This window comes from Necator americanus, chromosome II (assembly GCF_031761385.1).
Source record: "Necator americanus strain Aroian chromosome II, whole genome shotgun sequence".
NCBI classification, from domain to species: Eukaryota; Metazoa; Nematoda; class Chromadorea; order Rhabditida; family Ancylostomatidae; genus Necator; species Necator americanus.
The window spans coordinates 15826500-15846642 of NC_087372.1; the positions used below are offsets into that span (position 1 = coordinate 15826500).

The 20143-nt window shown below is 41.7% G+C and overlaps 2 protein-coding genes across 3 annotated transcripts; both read left to right on the top strand.

Annotated features, from left to right (window-relative positions):
* Positions 1 to 983: 983 nt before the first annotated feature.
* On the top strand, positions 984 to 7413 carry RB195_017983 (uncharacterized protein; the record flags this gene model as incomplete). The annotated part of the gene is made up of 3 exons (XM_064185203.1): positions 984 to 1094; positions 2280 to 2418; positions 7361 to 7413. 3 exons carry the CDS (start codon positions 984 to 986, stop codon positions 7411 to 7413), a joined length of 303 nt encoding a protein of 100 aa, XP_064041084.1.
* A 2095-nt stretch (positions 7414 to 9508) lies between these two features.
* On the top strand, positions 9509 to 20141 carry RB195_017984 (uncharacterized protein; the record flags this gene model as incomplete). Of its 2 annotated transcripts, none has more annotated exons than XM_064185205.1 (15): positions 9509 to 9619; positions 11657 to 11741; positions 12825 to 12981; positions 13062 to 13170; positions 13367 to 13426; positions 14150 to 14264; positions 15681 to 15853; positions 15910 to 16014; positions 17759 to 17889; positions 17942 to 18083; positions 18155 to 18257; positions 18312 to 18405; positions 18470 to 18573; positions 19890 to 20046; positions 20102 to 20141. In XM_064185205.1, 15 exons carry the CDS (start codon positions 9509 to 9511, stop codon positions 20139 to 20141), a joined length of 1686 nt encoding a protein of 561 aa, XP_064041085.1. The 2 variants fall into 2 exon arrangements, with proteins under 2 accessions (XP_064041085.1, XP_064041086.1); XM_064185204.1 differs by having other exon boundaries at positions 9512 to 9619.
* Between the last annotated feature and the right edge of the window lie 2 nt (positions 20142 to 20143).

The following is a 20143-nucleotide window of genomic DNA, read 5'->3' on the forward strand; positions in this document are numbered from 1 at the left end:
TGCAAAATCTTGTTTCCAATTTCTAAACCATTGTCTCTATAATCCTTATATTTTTATAATACATCATGTTTTGTCTTATTTTGTCACTACATTATTGTTTTATTAACCCTTTCTCTTACATACTATTCTTATTACATATTTCCGTATTATTATCCGTGCATCTTCATATACTGTATCCCTAATTTCCTCGAAATTTCCACCATTTGATTTCTGCTCACCTATTTTCCCTGCATGTGAAACAGTTGTCTCTCAGTGAATTACCAGCGCGTACATACACCGAATATGTATGGCGTCTATGGCCGCCCTTTCTGCTTTCAATTCATTCTTCGACAGGGGAGAAAAAAATTCCCGTTGCTTAAGTGCGACCTTGCGATAAAAGTGTCCGTGTATGATGGGCTACTGTCGGCTTGTCCACGACCTTCTCTGCCCGTACATTTTCACCTCGAAATAGCAGCTCTAATCGTCTTTTCACATCATTGGTTCCCTTCGTTTTTCTATTCTGCAATAAAGGATAAAGGATAAAGTTTCTGGCGTTAATCAATCCGCTTGGGATGCGCCCCCACGTTCACTTCAATTCAGAATCATTTGAGGTTTACGAACGTGTATCTGGCCTATACAATGACTTGCGGTGGCTAGCCGATCGGGTCTGCCGAGCCGAAGTCTGGTACCAATTTATCGACCCCGGAGGGATGAAAGGCTTGGTGAGCACTAGGGCGGATTCGAACCTCCGATCAATCGTGCAGGAAGCGGAACCTCTAACCGCTACACCACACCCGCCCTATTCTGCAATATTCTCATTTATAGGGTTTTATAGGCGATCATATACATGGAATAGCGTTCGCATTACGCTTGGCTGGTAATTGCCAATGCATAGCGAATATTGTTTGTGTGACGTCCGGCAGGTGCGATTATATCGCTTGCAACAAACAACCACAGCGTTTTGTGAACGATTACTCCTGTTCCATCACCCAGCCGAACTAGATATGCTTGTTATGGATAACAGCAAGTGGCTGCATGGAGATAGTCCTTACTTGCCTTCTTGGACGCCTACGGCCCCATGGGTATCATCTACCGCCATCTCTGGAGCTATCTGTGTATGTACAGCTCTAAAGAGGTCTTTTCTCCCAGTGGTCTCTGTTATCGCTTGAATTCCACTTATGACTGCTGACTATAATTTTTTGCATGTCACGAGCAAACGGATCCTTTTGAGAAATATGCAAGTGTTAATATTCATTTTCAAAGACAATCCACCTCTTTACGAGAAGCGGAGCATCCGAGCACAATCTCGTAAGAATTTCCATGATGCCTAGCGTACCAGCTCATTCATCACCAGCGTCAATCCATCAGAAATCCAATCACCAGCTACGGACATCCAGATTTTGCGCGATACGTTCGTGAATTTGAGTACGTTTATTTCCTTTTGATATGGAGGACAACGTTTATTTCCTCTTGATGGAGGACTACATCCACCATCTCCTCGTTGCCTCATTCATCCACAAATAAGAGAAATAGGAAGTTTTTCTTAAAGTAAGCGTCCACTGAAAACTTCAATCTCAGGGTCGCTCCAGTAGTAGATAAGATTTGCGGGGGGAAGTGGGAGGAAAGAGGGGTGGGGTGGGGAGGAGAGGGAGAGAAGGGGGGATTTGCACGTATTACAATTTTATTCCGTAGAAAGATATGAAACTTAGAAAATTTAATGTTTGTTCTCATTCAACCGATCAACTCAACGCAACTCAACTTCAACTCATTCAACCGAAAGGCGATTACTCCCATACTTTTCAACTAATTTAGCCAAAATAAGTACTATAGATATAATTTGAAGAATGCGTGATTAAAGCGAAATGAAATTCGTCTAACTAAATAAAGAAATAAAGAAATAAAGAAATAAAACAAATATGTGCAGAAGTAATTGTTATACTATAGTAGTTCTGGTCTGAACTTGTAATTCATCATTCTAGTTCGTATCAGCAGTTCAATTTCCCATTTTTTGCTTTGGCTAGCGCGTGAATTTGAGAATACTCAGGGACATGGAAGAAAACACGAGCGGAGTTCAGCAAAAAAAGCAGGGACTAGGACATTTCTGAAATAATGCGCGCAAAACCTTCGAGATGCTTTCTGACTCGTGATTGAGGACAGTTATGTTACAACGGAAAAAAAAGTTGATTGCACTCTTCTAAGGTCCATCAGGAACATGAAAGCCGCTGCCTTCTTTTGCCAGTTGACTGCAAGCATTTGGTTTCCGCCACTTCCTCGCAGACGACTTTTCTGCCTTGTTTCAGCAGGAACATGGAGCAACGCTCATTTCGCTGTCGGTGCAAAAAGGTAATGGTAAAATAAATAATGCAAACGCTAAGAATACACGGGCAAGTGACAGGCGGCCGACAATTAATAGCCAAGCGACCCACGAATGGATGGAAGGTGTTTCTTTTTCGAAGATGTTTCTATGAAACTTACTATTGCCATACTGATTTTGTTCCTTGAGTGCAACCAGTAATAGTGCACGGTATTCGCCACATCACACGTATGTACTTCGTTATCTTCCTCTTTGCAGTTATTTCAATTATACATCATTTTGCATAAGACTTAGTCGATCGCTTGCTTACCTTAAAGGTATCACCTCACGAATCCGGGCTGGTACGGATTTCCTGTGGATTATTCGAATACGGGGTTGTAGATAATGGGGAGGAGGGTCATTCCGTTCATTTCTTCCTAATTGCCGTAGAAAACGGCCCGGAAGATACGGCTTCGAGCGTTCCGGCGCACTATTTTCCATAAGGAGTTCGAATGGAGCGCGACAGCCTTGGGCGGCGCCGCATCTTCCGGGACGTTTTTTACGGCAATTAGGAAGAAATGGACGGAATCACACTCCTCTCCATAATCTACTGTCCCGTTTACAAATACTCCTCCTGAAATCCGCACCACCTCAGATTCGTGGTATGCTGCCTTTAATTGGCGAGGTTGGGGTGCAATTGCCTTGCTCCTCACTGTGCCATCCTAAATCAGTTCAATTCCCATACGTTGAATTCAAAACGGCCAAACAACATTTTCTAGCTCGAATTCGAAGGGCAGGGGAAGGAAAAACGCAAAACGGAAGGATTGAACAGTAATTCTAGTCTCCAGCAATCAGCGCTAAGAAAGAGCTGATTTATGGAATATATTCGGGACTGGAATATTTACTATTTAGTAAGATGGTCATCAATATGATGATGTTACCATATGCGTCGTTAAAATGTAGAGAAATAAATATATTGATAAAATAGATAAATTAGTTTTATTATGATTATGATTTTATTATGATCTATTTCCTGTCCACCTAACCACAACGCTGTCCTCACTTGAAGCGCACAGAGATCGCAAAAGTAGCTCTTCTTCCGCTCATCTTCGTTGTTTCTATTCTCAGATTCTTTCTTGAGCTTCCCCCATGAAATCGCAGTCATCTTCTTCGTACGATGTCGAACTAACAAACATACGCTTGAAGTGAAATATAGTTCTCTCATCCACAATGCCCTTTTTTCCGCAACGGAACACCATATGGACTCCCGTCTTGTCATGTCATATTAGTAGAATTGCTCGTATGTTACTTACATCGTTATTACCTCGAAAAAGTGGTTGCAATAAAACGTTATCGGTAGGCCAACTACGATTCTTGCGTTTTAGTAGCTGGCACGCACCTCAAGACTGACGTTTGGAGGAATTTTCAATCTCGGTCTGTCTACAGTAATAAGTAGATCCCGAAATGCGGTTTGCAAGTAGCAAGTAGAAAGAAAGAGAGAGCAAGTTTACCAAACGAAGTAACTCGAGAACCTGTATGAGTAACGGAATTTAAGGATAGGTTCTTAGGAACTTTCACAGCGATTTAGTTTCACATTTTATCGATCCTATGAGTGTGAGGAGTTACACTGTCAGGTAGAATGAGACCTTTGATGTCTATCAGGGTTCTGATTTTTGGTGCCAGAGTGCTGTTTCGTTCCGTTTTCAGCGTATTCAATGCAAACTTCGTCTTCATCCCTATCTACAAGTGTAGAAAAGTTAGTGATTAAAATTTCTGCGAATGATTCTTAGAGATTAATTGCCTTTTGTCCAAAACCCGAAAATTGTCGAATCACAAAGCCATTCCAGTTAATGAATGGTTGTTCCAATTGTTTCTTCAATTCCAAAACATTATATGGAACAACAGCAGGTTTGATGAGGAACAGGCTTCGTTCTACTTATCTATGATTTACAGTACCAATCGAAACAGATCACAAAGGCATTCTTCACCTGCTAGTGCCGCAAGGAGAGCTCTTGTTTTGATCACTTTTCTTATGATTATTATATTTCTCGTGATCGGTGGTCAGGACGACTCCATCCTGACTTCTATCAGCGAGACATTGCTGAAGAAAACTGTTTATGTCATTTTCATAAGCTTATTTTACTATAATAGAGCTGAAGCAAGTTTGCTTCCCTTATAAAACCTCCATAAAATCCACCTCCGCCTAAATAAGTCCGAATTTCTGCTTGAAATTGCTTTACTTTTAGGCCAGTAATTAATGCGGGATTTATGCAAGGACTTCTTTAAAGGTGTTCATTTCATTAATACACCGTTATTACAAAGGTTTTCGCAAGATCTGGTGATAAAAATCGTTAGGTTTTAGAGTAGTAACATCATGAAAGAAGATTTTAAAATCAAGAAAACGTAGAAGTACGAATTGTACTTTTATGTTCGTACGTTGCTAGTAAGTACATACGCAAAATGTTCTACGATGGCATTCGGCAGCGAGAGACTACATTTAGTCGTAGAGTATGTGGCAAAATTACATTGAGGGAGTAGAAAACTCGAGAATAGCCAGAGTTTTCGTACAGCGCACATGCATACACCACAAAATTGTGCTATTTATATCATAGTGCAGGTTGGGAAAGTATTCAGCTTTCTATTAACTATGTGCTACATGGTTCGTTCTTTAGAAAGAAGACTATAGACATCAGTGATCCCACAAAGTATCAGTTCAAAATTTACTATCTTACTCCTTTTGCTCTTCTCGCATCTTCCAATTCCTACTTTCTTGTTTAACTAGAATAGAGTTGAAGCAAGTTTGATGCTCTTACAAAATCCCCATAAAATATATCTACTTCTAAATAAGTCCAAATTTCTGCTAGAAAGTACCTTCTCCGGTTTGCCTTTTTTTTGGAAAGTTCCACACTATTTTCTTAAAGAAATTTTTCATCCGTTCAGAAGAAACGCTCGTCCGTCAGCGCAAAACCGAAATCCGTGATCTGACTCAGTCCGATCCCTGCCGCGGTACCAAACGTGGTGTCATGACGTGGGCATTGTTAGACACTCGGAAGAGTCAACAATGTGAAACCCAACCCCTCCATTCCTCCGCTCCCTTCACATACAGTGCTCGCACATATTTGCCCGCCCGCATGTGCCGTTCCTTCCATCCACCTCCCGTTAGATGTACGCTCCCTTGTGATGGAATATTTCCCCCATTGGCATATTTAGCAGTTCGTTTCGCGCTTCCTTCGAGGATTAAATTTTGATTCTACCAATATTCACACCATCACACTACTCGTCCATAGTACATGGATATATGACGCCGAGAAAAGTGTGCTTGCCTGCGTTTGCCCATCCAACACAGCAAGAGTCGGAGAGACAGGAAGTTTCGCATTTCACCTGAATCTTCGGCTCTTCCAAGGACAGCTGGCCGCTGGACCGCTGTCAACAATTAACACAACAAGCTGGGAAATGCATCTCTGCTGTTTATTTATTTTTCAGAAGTCTGAAGTGTTTATTTCTCACCATTTCTTTTATTACTTAGCAACTCACACTTTTTCTTCGCAGCCGCCTTTGTTTGGTCCCATATGTTTACAATTCTTGGCCTTCGTGAAATTTATTTAGTTCTTTTTTTTTCATCTACTGTGGTGAAGGTGCCTGTGATGTTTCGTTCTAATATATGGAGTCATTCTTGGAGAATCTACATCTTCATCCTGATTGAAAACGATGGGTCCAATAAGAAGAAATCTTCGTTCTAAGTGTTCAGAAAAGCTCCTACCAAGTTCAGCTTTCTGTCGATCTCCAACTTTTTGGGGCTTTATACGAATTCGTGCTATATTTCTAAGCCCACATGATATTTGCACAAAACAGACACATTATTGGTTTCCTGTTTAACATCGCCACATCTTTAGGATATTCATCGCGAAATTTATTCGTTTTTTCACGGCACTCAGAGCCCAGCCAAGGAGATTGGCTTCTAATCAAGTTAGGAGGCATTTACTTAGGAATACTTGATAGTTCCTTCCAAAAATTAGTTCTTCTAGCATGTCATCAACAAGTAGGTGCAATATATTGTACAGTAGTCCTGTTGGGCCATGATGCTGCATCGAAAATAGTTTGTTGCTTTTCGTTGGTCCTAAAGGGAACAATACATCGTTCTCCGGCTGGAGGCAGAACAGCTTCTTGCCCATAAATGCGCCGTAAATTCCCCCATTACTGCCTGAGTACAGGTTTTCAAGAGTTTTCTTAGAAAAGATTTCATTGGTCTTATTGACATAACCTGACCTCACATCTCATTGCGAGGGATATTCGAGCTTTTGTAAATTGGTAAACAATGTGTAACACTTTGACCTAATATTTTTTAGAGGCGTTGCTCTCAAATACATCCTTGGAGGAATCATTTATTTCCATTGCATAAAAATAACGTACAATTAGGCAACTTCAATGTTCTTTTTGCAGTCTCCATGGAGTGTGGTGCTCTGTGGTTATCTTTCATTACTCTTTCAACTTCCTTACAACGCACAGCTCATAAAAAACCAGTAGGACATCTTACTATGCTGAGGCTCATTGAAAGTCGAAAATTTCGATTATTCTTTCCATTACACAAAGAAAAAATCAACGTTATTCAATCGGTAAACCTTAGTTAACGGTTTTAAAGCGGCTTTCTTTCCTTTCTTTACCGTATATGTTCTCTCCTGAACTGCACTCAAAAATATCTTTGCGACCCCTCTCCAGGAAGTGTAGCCGAGTCGGAATTTTAAGACATTCGGTCCATTTGCACAACCTGGGTAACGTTTATGGTAGCTTATGATGGAATTCTTCGGAACTGAAAAAAGATCGTATCTCACGCAGTACTCAGCCGTTCCTCAGACATTATGATTTTTGACTCGACCATACGTTACCAAATTAGAACCTTTGTCAAACAAAAGACGTGTCTAGCACTTCTTAACTATCATGGAACCAGCATTTATATCATATCCCAGGTCCATTCTGTTTAAGAATGATCAAGGTGATCCGTTTAGAATAACAACCCACCACTTAATCATATAAGGCTTGTCAAATCGCACTCTCCTCTTGGAAAAGTCTGACATAAATCATATCCTTCAGGACTGCTTCCGGGAAGAGGATTTGATGTGATCATCGGTTTTGGTCCAGGATGAAGATATGAACTGAGCTCAGAGATTTCATCACCAGCAATTTGTTGTTTAATCGAAAAATCACCAGAAATGTGAACGCGCCACAGCATGACCTTTCTGGTGCACTTACAACTCTTCAAAAGAGTAGAGATAAAGAGACATTTAACGACACGTTCAACTTCAGTTAAGAATCTTAGAGGTTTATGAACGCATATGCGGTCTACACAACGAACTGCCGGGACCAGCAAATATATCAATTCGACTTCTCAATCCTCCAGGCAAGTCTGGCACCAATTTATCTACTCGGAGGGAACGTTTGATTGGCTCTGGTTGGTTTCAAACCATCGACCTTGCAAAAAATGTGAAAATCTCTCCACTATTCCATCTGCCACCGGAATACCTTTTTTATTTACCTATGACCACAACACTTTTTTGTAAATTACAACATTTTGTTGACGAGAATTGACCGATATAAATCAAGTTTCGATTCGCCATCCTGACCTCATTAACCGTGATGATCAGAACAAATTTTTCATCCTGTTTTTTTTGAAAGTGTTTTTGTGACGTTGCCTTTTGTAGACTCCATACAGAGTCCATAAGATAATCAGTTCAAATTGCACTTTTCTCCAGCTACGCATGATTTTCACCAGTTGTTATCTATTCAAATGAGAGGAACTCACAATCTTTCAGGTGTGGTTAAATTCTCCTGGGAAATGGATTTAATTTTTTCATGGGTCTTATGAGAGATCGAAAGGATTTTTTGAGGAAATGTAAACAGTCTACCTGCGTTCCTGTTGGCATGGCAATAGACCATACTTACATCAGTAAAAATGATTTGTCTGATTCCAAAAGACATTTGTAGAAGGAATTAATTAAACAGCTATTTAGTCGGTGCAATTGAGAAGTTCATCTGTTTTTGAGATTTTAAGAGGTGTTGGGCATTAATTTATGTCAGCCAATTTTTGCAAGGATATAAAAGTACTTATCCGTTCATCAGACGTGAACTGTAGAAGCCAATGTGAAAGCTCAATATTTCAGCACTATCATTCCAAAGGAACTAAATAATTTACAGTAACAAATCTCAATCAAATCCAAGTAAGTAGTTAATCTGGAAGCAGTGGAGTATTCGTATACGGCATGGTAGATTATGGAGAGGTGGTGATTTAGTCCATTTCTTCCTAAACGCCGTAAAAAATGGCCCGGAAGATGCGGCGCGTGCACAAGGCTGGCGCGCCCCAATCGAACTAGTGGAAAATAGCGCGCCGGAACGCCCGAAGCCGTATCTTCCGGGCCGTTTTTTACGGCGATTAGGAAGAAATAGACGAAATCACCCCCTCTCCATAATTTACTATCCCGTATACGAATATTCCACCTGAAATCCGTACCACCTCAAATTCGTGGGATGATGCCTTTAATAAAGGCAACAAAAAGAAGGAGGCAGAGAACCGCTGCAAATCAGGCAGATAACAGTATCGGTTTTCCAGGAGACCTCTTTTTTATTTATGGTCGTTTTCTCTTACGTTCCTTCTAGAAAACAACGTACATCTCATCGTTACGTCTTCATTACCTTAACCAAATCAGGTTCCTCTCATGTAGTGCCCCGCTTCAGTGGCATAAACAGCCGGTGGCAGGCGAGGCCACCGTCGTCGTCGAACTGGTTCCCTCGTCCCTCAATAGCGTCGCAGCGCCGAACCTCATCAACACTATGCTCTCGTGTTTGTTTGCGTGTGTATATCTGATAGATACAACGTTCTTTCCTGTGCTGCACATATCAGCGGTGTTATAGACCTATTATATTACGTTTATTTACGGACTAAATGCATGAAGTTTTTTTTTGCAATATTTTTTGTTGCTTCTTTCCAACAATTAACGTGGTTGCTATACCTTGTTATCCGGAGTCTTTCTACGAAGCTCAATTTTTACGTCTTCCAGTAGTCCAGTCCAGTACAGTCTCCGCCCCTTTGACACCGAGTAACAGATCCCTCTCCGCATCCATCCATGAAAATTCGCCTACCGTAGTATTGGTCATTTATATATGTATTTCGTTGTCTTTAGACGTGAACGGACAACGAGTGCATTTGAAAAGAAAGGAATGAATAATTAACCATTCTTTTTGTAGATGATGGACTACAGTTCCGACTCGGAGTATTTTCAAAAATGTCGATATATTCATGAGGTGGAGCTGGTGAATATGAGGCTACAAATGCGCATTCTTGAGACTCATCTCGAGGTCGGTGTTTGACTCATTTCTAAATTCGAAGATCTCATGTAGATCTACCATCAGCCATACGTTGAACTACTGAAACAATTTGCATTAATATCTAACAACGTTTAATTTTCGTATTTTCTTTCTTTCATGTTCCTTTAATGGGGCGATCCTCATGCTCATGCCTTTGTTTGAGGGCACTCTTCTTTTTTGTTTCACACTTAATTCAATTGTGCTCGGCCCTTTTGTTTTTTTTTTGTATACCGGGACTTTTCATTCGTAACTTTACCAATATTGGTCAGTCTCTAAATCTAGATACTCCACTGCTACCAAATCGTCTACTGTAGCTGCGACTAGGTGTTTTGTGATAGTTCCTTAGTCCATCGCCACTAGGTGGACCATCTCCGAGATCAGTAACCTAAGGGGATGGCTAACGTTTCTGCACAAAAACTCTTCCTCTACTTCTCTCGAGACATCTTTTGATTATGTCAGCTATTGTCCTCAATCTCTTCACCTTTTCTAGAAACGATAAGAATGAATAGTCGTCAAAATACGAAGTAAGTTATGATCTAACTTGCCCTCGAATGCTAATCTCCATGTTAGGGTTTTGAAACTCAATAGTATTCTCACGTCGTGTTCTCACTCTGTCTCGTTATCCACCGGCGGCCTCGCAAACAAAATGGTTGACGAGAAACTCAACAACATCGTTATTTAAGGTGGCAACTGGTCATTATCCCTTACCAACGCATGCGCAACGGCAACTGATTAACGTTGACGTCAGGTCATGTCAGAAAGTGATGAGCAGAAAATGCAAAGTTTATATGAAAGCGTGGAAAAAATCGTGGAGTTTTTGTTTCTTTCATGGATCTTATTCGGAAACTCATCAGAAATTCAAAATCTGCTCTGCACTAATCACTTGAGGTTGAGGAAAAAGGTAGAGGTGAGTGTGATGGATTAGCTAATTACTATGACGACAATCACACCAATGGCAGCAGATGCCAATCAAGGACACATCCGATGTAAATTTTCCACTTTCGGTGTAAATTCTGATATTTTCGTTCGATAGTGAAGACATCTCCTACACAGAAAAATCAACTTCAGATTTGCAGCTGTAAGAAGCGCCGTATGACGTCATCTAGCGTTGTTGTGAGATGAACTCGAAAATTAATCAGTTGACGTTGACCCAACCCGACACCGCGTATGCAGTCAGTAATTACATGGATCCTTCCGCGCAGTGGTCACCTAAGGAGACTTCGATTGACTCGGAGTCTATGCGCGCCAATGTTAGCTCATTGTTCTCTTGACTTTGAATTCCAACTTTTTCAACTGTAGTACGAAATCCGAAGTTAAATATACAAGTACTCGAGCCTCATATACATTAATAAATATATTACTGTGAGATGGTTGTCAGTTACCTTCAGTTATTTACCGTGCCTTATCCAACAAATATCGTTTAAAATTGTTCTGGACGCTTACTGAAGGCAGTGTCCATTTACCAACACGCTACCGTAATCCCAAAAGTAAATTTGTTCAACGTTAGCAGCATTTCACCAGGCAGAAGTTGCAAACGTATTTATATTCAGGCAAGTTGAACGGTGTTGTTCTTTTTCGCTTATTGAGCCTGTTTTTCGCGCGACTGGTGCATCTACTTCGAAATTTGACAACAATTTTGAGAAGAAAAGCCAGTGTTTTGAGAAAAACGACGAAAGTCATGGAGCGCTGTGGGCTTTGATAGAGGCAGCTAGATCGCAGAAGACAAGAAGTTTTTCTCAAAGAATATTGCAAATTCGGAGTCAGCGGCAAAGAAAATGTAATAAATATCCTCCCATTGAAACATTTAGATCTAGTGATGAAGAGAGAGAGAGAGCATTGTGAAGGGATTAAGTAAAGCAGAAGAAAAAATATGCTGATCCTTGGCTTTCTATGGTATTATGACTCCCTTTCTCACAATAACTTGACCTCGGTTCTCCCTGCAATGTTTCTACACGTGTGTTTGGGAAGGCTCCGATAAATATTCTTGAAACAAATCCTTCAAGCCAAGCAGATACGTTCCGTTTTCAGACAAAGGATCGTCTTATTAGGAATCTGGAGGACATCATCGATGAACAAGAGACAAGAATTTCACATATGGAAGATTTCATTCAAGGTGATTTCGATTGTAGAAGATTTATTCAGTTGATGCCAAAAATTAGATATAGTATAGCTAGAATATATTAGATAGTTGTTTTGTCGTTCTCGTTTAGATTTCACTAATTTTTGGCAACATATTGACGAGTTCCAGAATTACATACGCTTAGCTGGTTAAACAGCATGTTTTGGCCGACTCTGGATTTATTTTGGTTTTCGGTGATGGAGATTTTCCTTACCTATTTGAAGTAATACTCAAGTCGTGCTTACGCTCCACTAATGGATTTATTCAGGCGCAATGCTCTGAAAGCCTTAATTTTCTCAACGAAGCAGCTCTTTGCATCTGTGCATCCATATAAGCGATTAAGTAGAAAGTGTGTAAACTACATTCCACCACTCTTATGTTATGCATGTTTCTGAGGAGTTGTTTCGTTGGGTAAATTCACCGTCAACTCCCCCGAACGTCAATTCCAACTCCTTCGAGGTCACTGTCAACCGGTGCCTTATTTTTCTCTACGTTATTCTATCACGCAAGCCCGACTCAATGAACTATCTTGCTGACTTTGCTTGAGATTTAGCAACCTCATCGGGGGTTTAAAAACGTCAATAAATAGGATCTTTTTCGAGGAATAATTACTTCGAAGTCAGTACTAATCATCCATTTTGGACAGTTTCAGAATTTTACATGTTTGCACTTTTTCTAAGTTGATGTCTTAATCATATGTATCGTGGAAAAAAAACAAATTGGCGCAAAACCGCACTGCGTTCTGCGTGGTTACTCACCGATTTATGAAAATCCCTTCACAAACGGTATACTCAGTTTAAAGCAATTGATAATTAAAATAAGTCTAAAATCTTCCACAGTCGTTCCAGGACACCCACCCATCTAAGGTTCCCAAAACAGAGGCTGCTGCATCTTAGGCATTTTCTCCTAACAATGGGGCTGTTGCCGAATCTAACGCATAGCACGCAGTTGCACGTTAGCTCACGCCACCTCACCTCACCACCGTAACCCAGGAAACTGCTGTGCGAATTTAGGGGGCGTTTTCAGGTCGGGCCACCACCTATACACCGAGCTCGAAAATTCTCAAAGGGATTTCAGTGCTTTCGTTGGATTTTGGCGCACTACGCGAGGAGAACATGAAACTTAAAATGGCACTCACCGAAGCACATAAGAACATTCGTTTAACTCAGCTAACGGAAGATGACGAGGACTACGAGAGTGATATTCCGTCGAGTGAGGATCGCTACAGAGTTAGGTTAGCGGTTACGTGCATCACACTATTGCGTACATAGTTCAGACGTTCTGTCTCGTCCTGCTGTTGAACGAGTTTTTCAGCCCTCGCCCAATAGGTGATCTTAACTACCGCGAGTTGGCGCGAACTATGAAAGACGACGGACATCTGAAAAAACTCAAGAGGCTTTCTGATGACCTCAAAAGAGAAAAGGTTCGTTTTCAAGCCGCCACAGAAGTAGAAGTAGTAGTTCGTAGAAGTATTGGTTGTGAAAAGTCGCAATACTTGGTATTTAAGATGAAGAAAAAATAATTTTCCCTTTTTACGTCCTTTTTACGTCCTTCCTTTTTTTCCTCTGACATTCAGACTTGCTTAGCGTCTAGCAATAAGTTGAACCAAGCCATTTCAGGATGAATTGCGACGACTTGCCATGGATACCAAGGAGGCGTTTTCTGTATGCATGGGCGAGGTAAATTAGTAGTTGGAGAAAATAAAAAAAAACCTGCACACGACAATTGAAGCTACGAACCAAAAAGAGAAATGCAAGGGATTAATCGTTCCGCGAAAAACTTTTATGGAGGGTTCGGCAAAGCGGCGAGACTATTTATAAAGGAAAAAAGAGGAAGAGACGTTTTGAAGGAACTCCACTTATACTTGTAAACAGTTGGATAAGTTGTCCATCTACTTTCAATCATTCTAAGTGAAACAGCTCGAATTTCTTGAGTTATTGCACCCGAGAGGAGCTAAAGAGTTCTTTGTTTTTAATGCCGACCTTAGTTTTCAGTTAGCCGCGTATGATATTGCAAGGTAGAAGATCCCGATTTTAAGAACGTCACTCCTCATTCACCGCTGAAATGGTGCTCCCAGAAAGACCAGTTCTTAAGAAAAACTGCTGTTTTCTTGAGTAGCACATATTAATTGTTATGAGAACGTTAATCCTATACTACTCATCTTTACGTTTTAGAATATCCCAATCTAAATATGTCTGTCAGCCACATTCACGCACTTCGAAATCTTCAAAATCGTCACACCTCCATGCCCAAACTGCTATTTTACTTTTTCGGCTGTTACGTCTGGGAAAGACTTTTGTTTTCACGTTCCACAGACGTGACGCTGATTAGTACTCGTCATTTTTCGAAACAAATTAGCACTATCCATAAATCTGGCGCTGAAACTATGTTCTTTACCTTAGGTTCGCATGATGCTGGAATCAAAAACTGCCGATTTCTTCCGGGTGCTCATCGGTCGTTACTGCTCAGAGATGCAGAAACGTAAACAACTTCACAATCAACTGGTTGAAATTAACGGTACGTTCAGTTTTTTTCTACGCTGTCCCTCTTTCGTTTCTTTTTCTTTCTGTTCAAATGTGGAATATGTGTATGTTCGCATGTACGTCGAGTGAGCAAATTCAACTCAACACATTGCGCTTCAACGAGTTTCAGCACTTCTCGTGTTTCCATTTTATTTGCATAGCTGTTCCAAAAATGCCATCTGTTGGCTCCTCCTATGCACTGCCGAATTCCTGCGCACTTCGTACTCGCGCTCTGGGAGCGAAAAATAATTTTACTTGAAGGAATACACGAAATTACGCAACGGGAACTTCTTCGGGCGTCTACGTTTCTGATTTCTGGAAGATGCAATTCTCAGAACCGTTTTAGTTTGATGGCGAAATAAATTGCAAACAGCAAAATTGGTTTGTCTAAGGATTGTTTTGATTTCGACCTTCGATTTCCCGCACCAAAATTATCACCATTAACATAGTCAGCGTGTCGAAAAAGTTAAAACCTAAAAATAGCGATATTTTTTCTTGGAGTCCTGTTTAGAATGCAACTGCACGATAGAGAGGAAACGGCCGCGCCCAAAATGCGCAAAGAAACGGAACGTGCAGAAATCGGAGCTCGGAGTAAAAGTACAACATCAAACTGGTTATGTGCAGATGTTGACTTTTTTCTTGGTGGTTGGACGTAATGGAAATAATCGTTTTTCGTACGGATTCGACCCATGAGTCCATGCTACAACCGGCTTGGAACAATGCCGCCCAGCTCGCACACGGGGTTTGAAGGCCGATGAAGCATTTTACAATGAACACAGACTATGCAGCGGGAATTTTCTATGTTGAATTCTCTCTGCCAGTAGGTGGGATTCGCAATGTTGTTGTCAAGAATGCAGAAGAAAAATACGAAGCATCTACCGTAGATCCGGAAATCAAAAACCTCAACCAGATATTGGTTAATCCAGCGAAGCAACTCTTTACACCCTTAGCAACGATGTAATGAAACTACGCAGAGAAGTTTCATTATTTGTAAGTAAAGGAAAAAGTTAACTTTGTAGGATTCTTGGCTATTTTCACTCCATTCGTTTTTTTTTCTTTCAAATCATCTCATGCTCAATAAACTTGAGCTTCTGAATCCCAGAGCTGTACCATGCTGTCATCCTTGACAACTACACTTCGAACTATATCTACAGTAGTAGAGGCGCAAAGCTAACAGTAATAGTTCCAGCAAACCCAACTTTTAGTCGTCTCCGCTGCAGCTGATATAAACGAAACTATTCACCTCTACTTGTCTTTTATGATTGGTCTGTCTTGAATAGTCACCGATAAAAACGACTCTTTGCTAATTTTCTGAATCTTTTACATAGACTGCACTTTTACACAAGTATAGGATAGCAACGAAGGTTTGCAACGCGAGCGCTGAAGAGAGCAGAACAAATTCCCCTTGCAGGCAACATACGCGTGTTCTATCGAATTCGACCGCAGCTAGGAGAGATCAGGGAGAATCCTGCGGTAGTGATCGATGAAATGGACAACGGAGTTGTGCACCTCGCACACCCAAGCGGCCGAAAAAGCAGTGAAGGAGCTGATTTTGTTATTCCAATGGGTTACACCCAAAAACAGGTGCCTTTCATCTTTAACAGCAAAAGGCTTTATTAGAGCCGAATTAATATATTCAGATCTTCTCGAAAGTATCACCGATCATTACCAGTTGCATAGACGGATACAATGTTTGTTTATTTGCTTATGGTCATACCGGTAGCGGTAAAACGTACACAATGGAGGTAAGCCTGAACGCTTTTCGGTGGAAAGTAGAAATTATGTGTACCTCTAAGGGATAAACTGCTGGACTAGTGTTAAGTGTGGTTTCAAAACGAAGACAATGACGTTGCAGAAGTAATTGAGCTCAAATCAACGTAATTTTGGGGCCGAACATGCTCAACCGGGGCAACGCAACGCGTCGGAGGCGAACGGGAACACTGTTGCGTTATGTAGGCGCAGATGAACACGGCACTGCCGCCTTCGTCACAGATGCGTCACGTTGCATGGCTGAATAGGTTCTCGAGTTTGGGATCCAAAACTGACTCCTAACTCAAGATTTAAAGGCACGAAACTGACGATGTTCGGATCTCACCACGAATAAGTTAGGGTAGGGGTTTAGTTCATAATTATAAGCGTGATCACTTCAATTCAGCGTTCAATTTCCATTATTTTTTCCAAAATAATCTGTGTAAAACAGCCTTTGTTACACCTGAGTCCCCAATGATGCCACTCACCACGAGTAGTAGAACGGTGGCCATCCACAACTCTTCCGTAGGGGTGACCGGTGCAACCAGGGCTACCTTTCACGCTCTTTTCCGGATTACTAGATGGAATTGAACGTGATTACACTCATAGTCATGAAATGCAATCGTAAATTCTGTGATATACTGCCTTTAAACGCATCACTCCACGAATCTGAGGTGGTACGGATTTCAGGTGGAGTATTCGTATACGGTATTGCAGATTGAGGAGAGGGGGTGACTCCGTCCATTTCTTCCTAATTGCCGTAAAAAACGGCCCGGAAGATTCGGCTTCGAGCGTTCCGGCGCGCTATTTTCTACAAGGAGTTCGATTGGAGCGCGCCAGCCGTGTGCACACGCCGCATCTTCCGGGCCGTTTTTTGCGCCAATTAGCAAGAAGTGGACGGAATCATCCACCTCCACATAATCTACGATCCTGTATACGAATACTACACCTGAAAGACGTACCACCCCAGATTCGTGGGGTGATGCCTTTAACAGAATATGTATTGAGTTTTGGACAGTGTGTATGGGAATTTCACACACGACGATCTATGGAAGTTTATCCAAAAAGGCTTCAAGTTCTATTGTCGGGGTCAAAACGACCTGAACCTCGGTGCATATGCGCATGCGATTGCTCTCAAGGCGGTGCGGTGGGACGTAACGGTTGGTATCGAGGAGGGACCCTTGCTAACATCACACCTCGCTGCAGTTCGCGATGGTCTCACTTCGATCCCACCTGCTGGCTCCAAAGCTTCGAGTGCACCCATTTACGTAACTGCGCCGAGTTTCGCTTCGTTTTAATCCGACTACAGAAGAAGGGCTTCGACAAGGAGCTGTGGCATACAGCATTAACAGTGCTCCAATTTCGCATCAGGATATTTTTTCATACTGCATAGCGACATCTTCAGAGGAACTAGCTTCATCATTCAATCTCGATCCCAATAGGAGCAACTGTAGTATGTGCTAGTTCAAAAATTTGTTATATAAATTTTTTATCACTGTTGATTATCGTAAGAAAACAACGATTTTTCAGTTTTGAGAATTCCCGCAACAGGTTTGAGAAAGATATTTTCTTTTTGGTGTTCATAAATGACGGCAATCTTCGGCTCACTGAACAGTAATCCTTCAGGTTCTAAGGCTTCGCCCACGTATTCCTGCCTTAGACATGATTTTCCCCGATCATCCACTTATGAAGTGAAGACAACGAAACTTCTTGCTTTTCTACCTTAGACTCTTCGTTCAGGGACCAGAATCGGATCCAGGTATTAATCAACGGGCGATCATGCAACTTTTTGAAGCGGCCGATGGTCGAAATGGAGACATCGAATATGAGATCAACGTTTCTATGATGGAAATTTACAATGAAAAGATAAGGTGAACTGCTCCTAAGATGCGAGATAACGAACAGCTGACATAGCGACTACAGGGATCTACTTGTCTCGTCCAGCTCACCACTAGCGATAAGGTTAGGTGAGGATGGTCAACTATCGATCCCTGGACTACGTGAAGTTCGAGTCACATCAATGAACCATGTCATAGAAGTGCTCCAAATCGGAAAAAAGAACAAGGTAATGATTGGTCAGCGATGGAAACAGAGTAGGAGTTGCCAGCTAACCTAAAGACTACACGATGATTACAGGCGGTAGCATCAACGGAAGCGAACGCCTGCTCAAGTAGATCCCATGTCATTGTACGAGTTATCGTAACTGCTAAGAATAAAATCACTGGCACAACTACAGTAGGCAAGTCAATTGCTTGCCTTTCTCCAGAGTCAGTGGATGACTAGGCTAGTTCAGGCCGCCTTAATCTCGTCGACTTGGCTGGCTCTGAAAGAGTCTCCCAGACCAACGCCACCGGACAACTTCTGAAGGAGGCACAAGCTATCAACAAGTTGGTTTGCTTTCAGAGCTCTTCGGCAACGCTTGCGAAAGAATCCATTATTTTACCTTTGTAGGTCTCTTTCTGAACTGGGTAATGTTGTTCTGGCTCTGCGACAAAATCAGAAGCACATTCCGTTCCGAAATTGTCAACTGACGCGAATTTTGGAGGACAGCTTAAGTGAGTTCAAATTCTACTGCAATATATTTCAAATTCGTTAATAAGGGAATCTTAGACACCAAGTCATAGATGACCACTACTCTTACCGGAACAGAGTTTTCAGTTCAGAACTTTTTCAATTTCAAAGTTACTTCAAAATTCCTTCACTTTGTTGCAACCTTGTCGCCCGCACCAAACGCATTCTTCCGCTTTTGATTGCAGCAGAATAGAGTGAAGAGAAACTGTGTGTATTAAAGGCATCACCCAACGATTCTGAAGTGGTACGGGTTTCAGGCGGGTAATGCCGCTATCGGGTCGCAGATTGTGGGGAAGAGGGTGATTCCGTTCATGTCTCTCTGTACCAGTGTAAGCGGACGACTGGAACGATGTTTCTTACGACAGCTTCTGTTGCAGCGCGCCACCCTTGCGCCCCGCCCCCTGCGATTCGTTGAGGACGCATTCGCACGGTACGCATACGTTGCGCATTGCAACAGAAGCCGTAAGAAACATTGTTCCGGTCGTCCGTTTACACTGGTACAGGGAGAAATGAACGAAATCACCCTCTTCCCCACAATCTGCGACCCTGTAGGCATTAACGGCCTGAAACCCGTACCACCTCAAATTCGTGGGGTGACGCCTTCAAGCAGAAAATCAGCGCATCCGCGTCTCCCCTATACAGTACACTTGGCGTTAAACACATCTAACTTTTTTTACAGAGTATCAGTGAAAATCAAAAGGTTAATTGTAATATACTAGTATATACCATACGTATGAGATAATCGACAAATAATCGTCTATTCAAGTAATCCTGTAATAGCACAAATTAATTGTAGTTGAATGCATTTTTATCGATACCCAACCTTCTCACTATGCAATTCGTAGAACTATCCTAAGGTAGATGTTGAAGTAGTGCTTAATTTTTTCTTTAAGAACGACGAATTTTTTGCATGAAAAATCATCTCTAAACTAGGTTTATTTTGCAGAACTCCTCAAGCTATTCCGCTAAAATGTATACAACTAGTCGCCGCCAGACGTGTTCGACCGCGCACGACAAGCGCGTTTCTTCTCTGCTTTACAGGCATGACTTCTCGCCTCTTCACACATCACTCTAAAGACGCATGGCGCTCATTCGGTTGAACACTTTCGACGCTGGCTGCATCTCCCTTAGCTACTGTGATTTACAGTGGAAATTACCATAATAATCGGGAGCCTAGCAGCTTAAACAAGGAATATTGCAGTGAAATATTTACTCAACATATTTCCACCCCTTAGCAATTGTCTGAAGTAAATAAGTTCTATATTTATGCAGAACAATGAGCAGAAACGATTCTTTCCAGACGGTGACAGTAAGACGTTAGTGATCGTACACCTTTCGCCCGATGCAACTCATTGCAACGAAAGCGCCAGTAGTATGACCTTCGCGGAGAAAATCGGGCAAGTTCAGACGAAATTACGAAGGGACAGTGGTGTCCGGAAGAGCGGCACTGGTGGAAGGTGAGCGCCCAGGCAGTCATTCTTTAAAACAGCATTATCGAATCAAGTATTTTAGGAAATCCGCCCTTGACAAACCAATGTCTCCGCGAAAATGACC